Source organism: Sander lucioperca, chromosome 7 (assembly GCF_008315115.2).
Source record: "Sander lucioperca isolate FBNREF2018 chromosome 7, SLUC_FBN_1.2, whole genome shotgun sequence".
NCBI lineage: Eukaryota > Metazoa > Chordata > Actinopteri > Perciformes > Percidae > Sander > Sander lucioperca.
Window position 1 is genome coordinate 38089483 of NC_050179.1, and position 14810 is coordinate 38104292.

General features: G+C 41.0%; 1 protein-coding gene across 2 annotated transcripts in view; it reads right to left on the reverse strand.

The window, feature by feature from the left end:
* The window catches only part of ntrk3a (neurotrophic tyrosine kinase, receptor, type 3a), a 137852-nt gene that overhangs the window by 66854 nt on the left and 56188 nt on the right, over nt 1–14810 (reverse strand). For both annotated transcript variants that reach the window (XM_036003254.1, XM_031285500.2), the window contains exons 5-10: nt 10794–10948; nt 10365–10507; nt 9087–9231; nt 3097–3209; nt 2514–2697; nt 35–58 (exon numbers count right to left, since the gene is read on the reverse strand). In XM_036003254.1, the coding sequence (XP_035859147.1) occupies nt 35–58; nt 2514–2697; nt 3097–3209; nt 9087–9231; nt 10365–10507; nt 10794–10948 (764 nt within the window). The remainder of the gene's footprint in view (nt 1–34; nt 59–2513; nt 2698–3096; nt 3210–9086; nt 9232–10364; nt 10508–10793; nt 10949–14810) is intronic.

Genomic DNA, 14810 nt, shown 5'->3' on the forward strand with positions numbered 1-14810 from the left:
CTACCATAATGACATTCTTTTAAAAAGCACTTACCATAATCATAATCTGTGTCTGGACCTGTGGAAGAAGGAGAAGAGGCTGAGAAACATACTGCACAGAGAAGGTAAATATAGAAAGGGATGACAAGAGATTAAAATAGAGATACAGAGCATTATTGTAAGGTGTGAAGAGAGCAAAACAGCAGAAATATCGCTGTTAAGATCAGCACCTCTGTCTATATATAGCTCTTCTTCATTTACACTTAGACTAAATATAGGCTTTATTTCATGCGACACAGAGAGTCAGAGTGCTGCTGAGGAGAGGCTGACACCACAAAGAGCCTGAGGGCCAAACCGGCCCCGGCCCCGGGCTCCACTGGACCCTGTTCACCATACAAACAGCTCTCTCACTATAAACTAAACTAAACTAAACACTGTACTTCTACAATAATGTTATATATTATAAAGCTATGGTTCAAAATCAATATCAGAATCAGATTTATTGCCAAAGTAGGTTTTCTCTTGCATGGACTTTGCCTTGGCGTGTTTGGTGCATAAAGTAAACATAAACAACAATATGGAAATTGAATAAATAATAAAGCATATATCACAACGTACTGCAAAAGTTAAGAACATTAATATAGAATAGAAAGATTGGAATATAAAACACAGGGCTTTTCAAGCCGGGGAGAGGAGTTTGTGTCCTGGAAGAAGAGAAAAAACAAGACTTTTACCCAGGAAACGGGTGTTTGTGTAATGAGAGTACTACTGCTGTTTTAACCCACACTACGATCATTTTCTTTAATGTTAATCAGTCTTTTTGGTGTCTATACTTAACTGTCGTCACCGCATGACACTCACCTATTGTCAACTAAACTCAACTGTAACAGACACTGAAACCTCACGGTGCTCTGTAGCCGACTCACAGTCACCTTTTCTCAGCTAATTTCAACTGTAAAGACCGCTAAACTGTTATGTGACAGTTGGATAAACTTTGTCACGTGACCGGTCAGCAGTCGCTGTAATTTCAAATGATATCATATAAATTGCTGTGCATAAGTTTTCTTACGATATCACATGGACATGGTGCAGTTGGAGATTTGTGGAACTGGTCAGCCGTGGCTGTTTGGAGCGGAGGTGAACACAAACCGAAGGGCTTAGCGTTCTCTTGTTGTTTCATGCTACAGCACCACTGTCTGATGACCAGGTGTTAAATTAGATTGGAAGCAACCTGCTGCAAACTATCATGCGTTGAAGACAAAGTATAATTTTGTGAAAACAGAATATCAGAACAATTTACATTCTGCTATTAAACCTGTCATTTTCTTCTCCCTACCTGCCATCACTGTGCCGTCTGACCGACCGACACGTGCACTGAGGGCGCTTCATCTTCTTCTTTATGTTTTATGGTGAGTGGCAACCAGCGTTAAAGTGCACTACTGCCACCTAGATTGAGGTTGCTGATCTGCTAGGTAGCGTTAAGGGAAATCCTTTCTTCCATTACCTCATTTAGGACTATGCTTTTTAAAGCTACGACTTTGTTTGGATTATTAAGACTGAGAAAATTGTCAAAATATATACACTGTTGAAGATGTGCTTAAGCGTACCCATGATGACAGAAAGAGCCTAAACTAACTTTGTCAGTGCTTGTATACATGTAGGTATCTGGGCTGCCGACTGACCCACACACAATAAAGTAAGATGATCAGAAAACATGAGATTCAACAAGCCAATCTGATTCAGCTACCCTTCATCTACCGTTGCAAAGGTGTCCCACATTTTTCTTACAAGCCAATCAGAGCAGACTGGGCTTTTTCAGGAGGGAGCAATGAACGGGGCTCTGTCTCCAATGCTGCATCCAAGTCTGATTATACATCCATGGTTATACATATAGTCGCTAAAAAGAAGCGTTTCAGACCAGTCTGGTCTCACAGAATTCTGTGAAATGATCACGAACTGTTAACAGCGCATTACGTGGTAGTGGCACGGAATGTGTGAAAATTCCATGTGGCCACCACGGAAAACAATGCCAATGTAAAGTCAATGAGAAGATGACGTAGCATTAAGAGCGACTACGATAGTGAGTAGTATGAAAGTATGAAAGTCCGAAAATCCGCGTAAGGAGGTTGGTTGGGGTGGTGGATGGGTCAAACACAGGACTTTCACCCAGGAGACCGGGATCGTTTCACACGTGTCACGTTTACTAAACCCAACCGTCGCTTTCTTCTTTTCCTAAACCCAACCGTCCCATTATTGTTTTCCTAAACCCAACCGTCCCGTTCTTCTTTTCCTAAACCCAACCATCCCGCTGTTGTTAAGGGGCCGTGTTCATTTCACGGATGAACCTGAAAATTTGCATGATGGGAGCTTTACATTTTCTATAATTATTAATAATAATTATTATTTTTAATCCCTTTTCCCCTGCTCTGTTTGGCTGTTTTGTATCTGCATTCTGCCAGAAGCCTATGACATGTCTCAACATGTCCCTCCATGTCCCTCCATGTCCCTCCATGTCCCTCTATGTCCCACCTTACCATCAAAGGGCTTGTCCAGAAAGTGGCCGTACACGGTGCTGGTGGCCACACCCAGGTAGTTGCTGGCCTCCAGAGTGTAGTTGCCGTTGTTGTGGTGCGTAGGGTTTTTAAAGGTCAGGCAGCCCTCTACATAGTCCTGATAAATATCCATATCAGGACGCACATACTCAGTGTGGGATATTTCCTGAGAGGGCAGTGATGGGACAAGTGAACAGTGACATCAAGAATCCAAGAGAGCAAAGACCTATATCTAAAATCATTTACCAACAAAAACCGAGAGTCATCACTCTCCAAGATATTATATTATATATATATATATATATATATATATATATATATATATATATATATATAATATATTGTTCTATATGTTAGGTTCCTTCTAAAACATTATGAAAATTAGTACTACTTATTGATATATTTAAGCCCAAAAGTGCAGTTACATTTTGTTAATATGTTTGTTTCTTGGCAGTGTATTTCATTTTGCTCAGGTAAACAAATGAACAGAGCAGCCATCAAGTAACAAAGCATCATTTAGAAAATATACGTGGTACAGCAGATGGATCAGATGAATCTAACGCACCTCATCTTTGTAGAACCACCGTAAGGCCGGGTGGGGCGACCCGCGAACAGTGAACTCTATGCACGTGTCGTGGCGGCGTTCTGGCTCCTTCAGCTTCACGATCGAGGGGGGAACTGAAGACGGCAAAGAGGACAGAGGACAGATGAGCACTTCACTTTGGACTTGAACCAGAGGACAACATAAACGTGTTGTATTGTGTTACACTGTGACTGCAACACGTTACACATCTGTCCATGAATGAACAAGAGAAGGAATACAGAGGCCGGGATTATCATTTTAATATTCTGGCCTCATCACAATCTCTTCCAATCGATGTAGAGTGTGTGTGTGTGTGTGTGTGTGTGTGTGTGTGTGTGTGTGTCTGTGTGTCTGTGTGTGTGTGTGTGTGTGTGTGTGTGTGTGTGTGTGTGTGTGTGTGTGTGCGTGTGTGTGTGTGTGTGTGTGTGTCTGAGCGTGTGATTTCCTGTTCTCGTGTGTCTCTGTGTTGACGGACAAAACGCTTTTTAAATGCTGTTGCTGCAACAATGTCATCGTCTTTATTCAGCTGGCTGTCAGAAATTCAAACCAGCACCACACACACAAACACACACACTCACACACACACACACACACACACACACACACACACACACACAAACACACACACACACACATACACAGCTTGGTTGAGTTTCTTACTCCTCGTGAGAGAGTGAAAGGAGCTGTGGATGAAAGCAGCCTTGGGTGTCAATAACCGTCCAGGAACATGAATGAGACTATAGCCATGCTAGCAGCACCTAGAGGCTGCAGGACATCACACCCCACGATGCTGAAGTCTTAGAATAAAAAACAACATGCTGAACATTTTACTATTTACTATTATTTAAGCGACGATTATCAATTATTATTTATGATGAAGGATCAAATAAGAATGTGTGATGTGAAAGGTGTCACATAGGGAGAATGATCACCAACCCTGCAGTTCCCCTCAGCTCCACAGAGCTTTATTGGCGTTTTCACAATCCACATTTAGTCGCCAACATAGCTGTTCCAACAGACGTTACCTGTGGCTGGCACTCACACCAACCATGTGTCCTCTCAAACATCAGTTCAAACATCTTGAAGTTGCACAAACACAAACACGTCTTCACTTACATTTGCACTGCAAAGAGCTAATACTGGTCTGTTTTCATGCATGCAGAAGCTTTATACGCATTAGCCTTTAAATTGTGGTGAGGCTGGCGCTTGAGGAAAGGTCATATGAAATATGGAAAAGTTGCATCAACTGTGGGATATGAATATAGTTTGTATATTTCATGATTCTTGGGCAATTGTATTTTGCTAGAAGAAAGGTCAGGGGTCACCAAATTCTTTAGAAGCCAACTTTTGCAGACCATCAACATCCACAGTGAACTTCACGGACATCTGGATATCAGGTTCCAAGGTTAGCCTGTTGATAGGTGTGTGTGCGCTGACATGTGGAAAGATTGGTGCAGTCTATATGTTGCTTCCAACACATAGTCACAGATGTGAAGCAGTGTGCAGCGTGTTTCTAAATGTGCACACATGGGAGCTTTATATTGACAACAATGAAAACAACTTTATTTGCTTCACAAGTCAATATTCCACGGATGGTTAGCGTATAAAGCTGCTGCTTTAATTACAGTGTTATGCACACCACCCTTTTATGTCACTGTGGCTGTGCTTTATGTTTGTATTCATGTTTGGTACATTTGGTTGTGCCAAATAACACAAAAATCGCTCTGCCACTCAACTCTGTTTGCAGCTTGTCATCACACATTTGAATGAAATGCCTGCTCTGTACCATTTTTGTCATGTTTTAAACATGAAATCAAGTGATTGCAATGATGTCAGTAATTTGTCACAATTTATTTTGAACTGCATGCATCGAGGCCTTTCCATAAAGCAAAAACATAATTAAATTCTCCAGGAAGCACTAAGATAACTATTATCCATTACTTCCAGTCATAACGAACCACAGCTGGACTCTGTGAGAATCTCACAGAAATGTGGTCAAGAGGAGCTACAGTCAGCTGCGGCCGTGGTTTTTTAGTTACGGCAAGGAGAGGCAACAACAATGGCCGCTTCTAACGAGGTTGGATAATACTGCAAGACATCACTTCTATCGGAACTGGAGACTAAAGGGTGTTTTGGCTCTTCTCCTGACTGGCTTCAGCAAGAGTTTGATAGACAGATGGTTCATCCAATCAAAAGTTTTTGCCCATTTTAAAACACTTTCCCAATGATGGTTCTGTGTAACAAACCATCTGACGCTGTGAGGTCACTGTGTGCTCAGATTCCAAGAACAGCAAAGACAAGAAAAGGACAAAGACTACACTAATGAGTGATATTTTCAAAATGAACAAGTAACAAGAGAGAAAGAGCAGCTCTGCGAGGAAACACCAAGACGACGTTCCTTCACCAGCAGGGAAACCACATCCACTGCCCACCCCCAGCTGTGTGTTGGCTGCAGGGACAGGAGACAGCTGACCTTTTTGTGGCTCAAATGAAAACTGTAGCCCACTCTAACCAACCGCTGTCAGCAACGCACACTCAGATAACAAGTTTGGATTTTAAATGAAAGTCCTCGGCTCATTCACTGTAAGCTTCTTGTATGTGCTGAGCTGAACTGTTCGTACTATGTGCATCACTGCCACAAATAAAACATGAATAAATAAATGAAGAGCAATCCAGCTATTCTGCAAGAGAGAATTAAGATTTGAATTTCATTCTTAGATTAGCAGTAAGGAGCCAATTATTTGAATCAGAGGTTCTCCATAGTGGTTCACAGCTACATGAGGAAACACAGACGAGTGCTACAGGTAAGCTTAAAACAACCTGGAGGCAGTGTACTATCTAACAACACAGTCTCATCCTCATTGGGATCATACTTGGGATTGGAAAAAGCCAGACTATTCACTCGTACCGGATTCAGATCATTTGCACCAGTGTGTCTTTGACTCTCCATCCTTTGTGTATCCACTGACCTGGCCACTGCTGTCTCTAGCACTCTTTGGCTTGTCCATTTTATTACTGATGGAAGACAAGAGACAAGACTTTATTCGCCACATAACCAGACTTATACCCTTCCTCATAACCTCAGAACACATAATCAAGAAATTTCAAACATATTATTCCAGGCACAGCAAAATGTACTTTTACAACTGACAATAAATACAAATATAAATACTGCTTCTGGAGCCTTACAGCCCTCAAACTAAAGGAAACGGTTCATTTAACAAAGATGTCAACATTGCACTGTTCTGGCACAAATGGATTCATGCTTTATAGCCTACTTCTCATCCATATTGACTGCATCTCTGTTGCAATATACATATACCGCATCTCTGTTGCAATATATACTGTGCGGCCTAGGCTTACTATATATATATATATATATATATATATATATATATATATATATATATATATACAGTATATGCGCCTGCTCTCTCTCTCCTCTCTCTCTCTCTCTCTCTCTCTCTCTCTCTCTCTCTCTCTCTATATATATATATATATATATATATATATATATATATATATATATATATATATATATATATATATATATATATTTATATATATTTATATATATATACAGTATATGCGCCTGCTCTCTAGGCCGCACAGTGAGGATCATCCGGGTCGTTTTTGGCTCCATGATGGCTTCATGCTCCACTGAGAAACACTGAACACAATGAACGGGGCTCTGTCTCCAACGCTGCATCCAGGTCTGATTATACATCCATGGTCCAGATGCACAAAGCGATGCATGGATGTACTATGATGAAAATGTTGTGGTCTGAGTCATCGATCTTGCCATCAAAACTATTTCAAGCTTCAAAGTTTTGCCGATGCTTCATGAGGCGAAAGTTCAATAATCAAATGCGGCTGTAGGCAGTGAGCACAATTCTGGCTCAGGTTCCAGTACAGAGCAACTCTAGTTTCCTCAGCGGCCCTGTGTTTTTAAATTCAAGCCTCTGGGTGTAGTGTATGTATGATGCGCGGGTGGAGCTCGCACTGGAAATAGGTTGTGTGTTACATTGTCATGCACAGGCTTGCAGTGGAGTGAGACAGGGATCCAAACATTTTCATCTGTTTATTTCAGACACACCTTTAAACCAGCACAGCAATAACTTGAATAGAGATGTTTGGAATATGCAACTAAACATGTGCACAACATTATGATATTCTCTGTTGGAGTCAGTGGGTCAGGACACATGTTAGCTAATGATCAGATGTGTGGCACACAAATGTCTGTTCACAAAGTCTCCGCTTGTGTTTTGTGAAATAATCACAGCAGCATTGTGATGAATTGATAATTCCACTGCAGCTTGATGTGCTATAGTCTAATTGAATTAATCAGCAATTTGTCACATTATAGAGAAAGCTCATCAGATTGAATTGTGATTGTACTCTCACTCTTTCTAAGGGAATCAAATGGAAAAAACGGTGCATGGAAGTTTGGCTGACGTGGATGTGAATGCTGCTGCTGGAGTAACCAAGAGGGCTGACAGTGTATACCAGTCACTCAGCTTAATCTACGATCAGCAGATCCTCCAGATTAAGAAAGCTATGAAGAAATGAATTACTGCAGAGTGATCCAAAGAGTGACATTAAAGCTCTGTGTTGTTGGGACTGAGTATGAAGCAACTGTTAACCTAAACTGTCATCGTACTCTGCTCTGTACATTCAGGATCATATGTTGTGTTGATACTGTGTAAAAACGACAGTGAGCAGCAGTTTTAGTCTTTTCTTTAAATGACACATCTTCAGTGGGAACCAATGGGCTTGGAGCTGAGAGCCACAGACAAAGTCAGACAGTATTAAGACACAAACTAACACATTGTTTGGTTTTGGTCTCTCAAGATTTTTTGACAATAAGAAAAATATACAATGAATATACACTAACACCAATTGATTTCGACAGAAATTAAGAAAGGTGTATGTGAGTTGGCAGAAAGGGCTTTTGTACAGCCACATGTAATGGTGATGTCAAGCTATTAAAATCAAGCTAATGAGTGTTACACCCAGGACAGCTGGCCTGATAAACAGATGCTCCATAATTGTCACATTGGAGAACGATTACATTGATATGCAACTGGTCAGTTAAAATAAATACAATAACCTAGAATCTAATAATTGTTCATTTAATATAAAGGCCATTTAGAAGGTTGAATACATTAGCATGTTATCATTTGCTTAAATGAGATGTAACTGTGTGCTTAACATTTTCCTTTATGCTGTCCTATAGGTGTGATGCTGCTGTGGCCTTTTGAATCGCCATGTGACAGGATAATTTATGAGGCACGCTCATGCAAACAGCTCCTTTCGTAGGTCACATGAATATAAACACACACACACATACACACACACACACACACACACACACACACACAAACAGTGTAGGTCAGTGTGTGGGCTATAATGATGATGGATGGGCCTGTTGAGCGCTACGATAACATTAATAAGTACTTTCCTAAAGTGACCATTAAATGGAAAATAGAAGAGTGCTGTGTGTGTGTGTGTGTGTGTGTGTGTGTGTGTGTGTGTGTGTGTGTCATTTCATTTCTCTGTGTGTGTGTGTGTGTGTGTGTGTGTGTGTGTGTGTGTGTGTGTGTGTCATTTCATTTCTCTGTCTCTGAAAGTTTTACACATGAAGATGGCATCAAGCTGCATTATGGGAAGTGTAGGATTCAGTGTTTTTGGAGCTTTACTCATTCGAGGGACTACAAGTCATGATATATTGGCCTTGCTGCTTTGGTTCTGACCATTATTTTTTAAATCTGTCCCCCAACTCTATGGAAGTTCAACATGGTGAATGAAACAAGTTTGTTATACTCTGAGCTACTAAGTAGATGAGGTAGTAAACATGTGTGTGTGTGTGTGTGTGTGTGTGTGTGTGTGTGTGTGTGTGTGTGTGTGTGTGTGTGTGTGTGTGTGTGTGTGTGTTTGTGTGTGTGTGTGTGTGTGTGTCTGTGTGTACTCACAGTGAACAGTTAGCTGGACCGAAGCGTTGGTCATGCCCACTATGTTGGTGGCAGTGCAGGTTAGCAGGAAGTTGTTGTCGTCTCTGCTCACGTTGACCAGCGTGATGTTGATGGAATGAATGGTGTTGTTGTCGTAGACTCTGGCCTGCAAAGACAGAGAACGAATGTAGCATGGCAGCAGGCAGCTTCACTAGTGTTGTAAGCAAAAGGAAGTGTAGACTTTAGTTAGCTAGTTAGCCAGGAGTCTAATTTAGCATAAAGGTAATAAATGATGCTGCATTCACACAGTTGGTGGAACAAGAAGAACATGTAATCCTGGTGTTATTCTGACTGAGTGGTAATGTTTGGTTACCCCCACTGTTAGCCTTGGACTCACAGCATTTAAGTGGCCTAAATAAGCTAAGTTTACAGTGGTATGTACTGTATATGAAGTGGTTTGTCAATGTAATGTAGTGTTAATATTGGATTTTTGTAGATGTCGCTCCCGGTGCTGGAGCCATTGAGACAACAGTTTGCTGACACTTCTTGAGTTCTTTAAAAGTGGAAGATATCTGAAACTCCTGATATCTGAGCCTCTGAATTACAACTATGACTGGCGTGAAGTTATTTTTCTTTTTTTTATCAGTTGCTTCTAATTACCATCTAAATGATATGGAAAATGTAACTCAGTACTGGTTAAATAATACTGTAACAATTAGATTTGCTCCCTAAGGTTTGCTGGTTGGCTATGTGACCGAAGCATGGAGTATGGTACGAAGTGCTGAGGTCATAAATGTCAGCATGATAGCCTACAACACGCTGACAGTAGCTAAACCTGAATGTTATATATGTATCAATGAGTGCATTAGTACACCAGCTTTGAGACTTATCCCGGGTTTGACCTGATTGGGGAAATGATGTTGACATGGAACCTGATTTTCAGATCATATATTCTAACAGCATCCAGGTGTCTGATCACCTGTGTGCAGCTGTGTCTTGATATCTCACCATGTTAGTCACTAAGTTCTGTACCAACCTGAACCAGGCGTTTACCTCAGCATCCTGGTTTCTATCGGAGTACTCCAGGGAGCTTATCCAGGTTTCTGAAACCTGTTCACATGCTTAACACATAACTCCAACAACTTGATCATCACCAGGATAGTAGTGCTATGTCAACACACTCACAGGCGAATTCACAAAATGGATTGCACATTGCACAATAAGACATGAAATGTACCCCTTACGTGTGTGTGTGTGTGCGTGAATGTGTGCGTGCATGCGTGTTTGTGTCCTTCCCACCTCCTGTGCATTGATGGAGTGCAGGCCGTTGACGGGCCAGTCCACCTCAGGTAACGGGGATCCCGAGCCGTTACAGATGGCCGTTACTCGATCCCCCTCGATAACAGTGAGGTTGCTGTGGCTGACGCTGATATCTGGCAGGTCTGAGAGAGAGAGAGAGCACGTAAGGGAAAATGTATCATACCCATGTAGACATTTGTGAGCCATTTCTGAAGATTTAAAGCCAGGAACCAATGGGCTTGGAGCAGAGAGCAACATTCAGGGGAGGAAGTCAGCAAGTACTGAGAGACGGACTGACTACGTTTGAGTATTTATTGAAAAAAAAATATAAAGAAGAACTCCAGCTCTATAATGGAATCAGCTTTATCGTTATGAACAGTAAGAATTCCCAGTCATTAGGGCCGGGGTGTGTTCACACTCTGAACTCACCACAGTTGCTGATGTTCATGTTGTGCAGCAGAATGGTCCTGTTGCCGTCAGCACAGTGTAACTGTTGGCTGCTTAGCCCCGCCTCTCCTCTCTGTTGCCATAGCTGCAGCCAGCGGATCTCACAGCCGCAGTCAAACACCACCTCCTCTAAATGACTGGACAGAAAGACAGGAAGAGCAGTGACTGTAATAGCAATGTGCTAAATCTTATCCGTGACATATTCACCTACCAAGTGTCACAGTCACACAGTTACACGGTCTCCCGCCACACGTGCATTTCCTCACGCAGGTAGAACAAATGTAGAACTGATAACTCTCGTCAAAACTGCAAAACTGAGACCAAAACTAAAAAATCAAACATCCAGATGTATGTACGGGCAGATTACCAATCAACTTCAACTTTTTAAGTGAACTCGGTGATAAATCAGCATCCTTTAGGCTCTGATGTCTGGAGGTTGGCAGGTCTGCTGATCAGCCATACTTATAGATCATTGACTGAGATAATTGAACTGGTTTTTCATCTTTAAACGCTTTAAAATTGTGAATTTGGCTGCAGGGGGGTGGAGGAGGGATGACTCGCCCCCTGTGGTGTGTGATGTCACAGAAGGCCGACTCATAAAATGCACCGACTTCATCTACACCAAATCTCATTCCAAACTACTTTGAAATGTTGGCAGCCCTGTACACACACACACACACACACACACACACACACACACACTCCTGGAATCAATACGAGCACACAGATTGGTGATTATGTAACATCCAAGGGGGGTATTTTTCTGTGAAGTGTATTTTATTCATTCTGGTGGAGGGAGTCTGCCCAGTAACCATTCTGAAATACTTTCTCATCAGTCAGCTGGCATTTCAGATTATTATATATAAATAAAACAATTATAAAAAATAAACTTAGAAATGACCTGCTGTCTGAACTTTGTTTCTTTTTGAGAAAAAAAGATACTTACTTTTATAAAACTGTTAACTGTAAACATGGCAATTACTTCTGTTTCTCTGCATGTATTTATTTTTACTACATGTTTATGATTCTTTTGCACACTAACACTTAAAATGTATTTTTGATTTTCTACATCTACATTAGTGTATGTCCTTTGGTTGTGGTTTTTACATATGCCGTTACAGGTTTCTACCACACCCTCAGATTTTTTGTATTTCTTTAATGTAATTTGTTTTTATGTTCTGTGAAACCAATAAACTAAACTAAACTAATAAAACCTTCTGACAGCAGGAAATAGTTACAAAACGGCTGAAAACAACCCTCTTGAAATTATGCTACCTGTATGTACATGTACATTTGTACAGGTGTTTTTTAAGTTGGAGCACATTAGTCCACAAAAGACTGACAGCACGACAAAATAATACAAGTTTCACCTCACTAATATTAGCCAGCAGCTTCTGTAATCTTAGCACTAATGTACTGCTATAGTCACTTGCTACTTTCAGTTTATAGAAGCTCTTTGTCGTGTGATTTCCAATGCATTCGGAAAAGGTGGATGTGAACCAACAGCGCATGCTGAGAAGTCATTGCCCACTGAAGGGCTTCAACATCATCTCTGCAGGTGTAACACTGCACAGTCTGCAAGATGCCGCACTATTACAGGCACTGTGAACATTAAAGGGCGGATCATCTTTTTAAACCTCAGAAGTGTCTTGTCAATGTTTACTTGAAGTACTTTGCAAATGGCCTATTGGTAAATATCATTGTGAGATTAGCTGTGTCTTAATTTTGTCTATAAAATATTAGACAACACACATGACATCTACAAATAAAGTGCTATTTTCTGCATTGGACCCTTTTCTAATACTCCCTACAGTGCCATTCAGATACGCCATCATCATCATCATCATCATCATCATATTTTCTGCTTCGTGACTGAGAGTAAAAACAGCGACATCTCACTGTCTCTCCAGTAGGATCCATTCTTGCTGAAGGAATGTTCATAAGCCCAACAAAGTTGTCACTCATCTGGTGTTAACAGGACGCTATCGCAGCTGTGTTGCATCTCTGGCTCTGCTCTATAGTTTACTACAACAACTCAGGAGGTTTCCTGGGTGAAACTTCTCTATTTACTTTAGGTGTTTGAGACTGTTGTGTACTGTTGTTCTGACCAGAGTCTGTGTTTCCAAAGTGTCTGAACAAATCTGAACATACCAGATCTCCCTTTAACAGGGTTTTATTCTCCTCATGCTGACTTTGAGACAATTTTTTAGAGCAAAGACGTGACATTATTTTGTCACATTCAGCTACATTCAGAAACACATCTAACTTATCACGCTTGTGTTTGACTGAATTGATTAACACAGACTCCAAAGCATTCCTCTTCAGATATCTCTGCCCTGTGCTGTCACATCCATCATGTGTGGAGCGCCATGATGTCACTGTTTGTGGCTGATGGGAGATTTGTGACACAGCTGTATCTGGAGATTCATGGAGGTGTGAAGGACAGAGAGTAGGAACGAGAGGGCGGCTTTTTTTCTTTCTTTTTTTTTTCACTGAAACTAGTAGTGACACTTGAGTTGATTGTGCCACAGACAGGGGAGAGATTGACAAATAACAACGTCTGGATGCTTTACTGCAGACAGCTGTAGGTGAAGGATAAGTGTATTGCCATCTACACATAGAAACATAGTCACACACACACACACACACACTCACACACAGGAACAGGCACTGTGTACACATGCATAGACACATTTGGACAACAAACTAACAGTTAAAGATTATCAGTGAAAAATACAACTGATTACATCAATAAATAAAAGCCTATTGATAGTTACATCATTCAAATGGAGTGTAAACACAATTATGAAGCTTTAGACCTTCCCTTTAACCTCCAATCAGTTGATAAAATAATTAAAAACTAAATGTATTTACTTTCTTCACTAGCTAGTTGACATGTCTGGCAACCTTTTATTACCTTTTGTAAGGTTCAGGGCTACACACACACACACACACACACACACACACACACACACACACACACAAACACACACACAAGCACACACAGAGCAGAGATGGAGTAGTTCTTTACCACCCTGCAGGCGTGCTGTGATGAATGCTAGCTATCTACTGTGTGTGTTGGTGTGTTTGCTAAGGGGAAGGGGCAAGAGTAATGAACATTTGTTGATCTGAACCCCGAGCTGACTGCACACACGCACGCACGCATGCACGCACACACACACACACACACACACACACACACACACACACAGACGCACACGCGCACACACACACACACACACACACACACACACACACACACACACACACACACACACACACACACACACACACACACACACACACACACACAGTCCTCTGCATATACCCAACTTTGAGATCAATAGGTGTATTATTACAGCCGCAGCCACAGGTTTGATAACTAGAACAAATTGGATTTGTCTGCTGAAAAAAGCCCAAGGACTGAACTACGGCATTAGGTTTTCAGAACATATGTTTTGCACAGGAGATGGGGAATTTCTGTGTGAAACACATTGTAAATACTGTATAATGTTGCCTTTAAAAAATCTCTGATAAGAAATGATTTTTTTCTGTTGTGTTTCAACTATGTAAACCTGAGGGATAGACACAACCGTGGTCTTCTACTTCAGCAGTGTATGTTGCCTTTACCTCAGCAAAACACTTAGAGGAGCTGCTAAATATAACTGGCCATGGCAAAGTAATGGTGCTGGAAATAGCATATTTATCTACATTAAATAAAGAAAAGCCAATAAAAAAACAATACTTTCAGCAGTGGAAAACAAAAAGATTAAAGCACTGGTACCAAAAAAAAAAAAAGTGAGTCTTGCAGAGTCGTAGCATACAGTGGAAACACGACATTATTCAGTCCCAATTGGGCCAGTCTGAGGATGACTTTTGATTAGCACCATCATGAAGTCAGACTTTACACTTGTACACAGTATTGTACACAAGGAATATCAAAAATGTCTACTAAGAATTTCTCTAAGTTGAGCGAGAACTGTGTACTAAACATAGCAT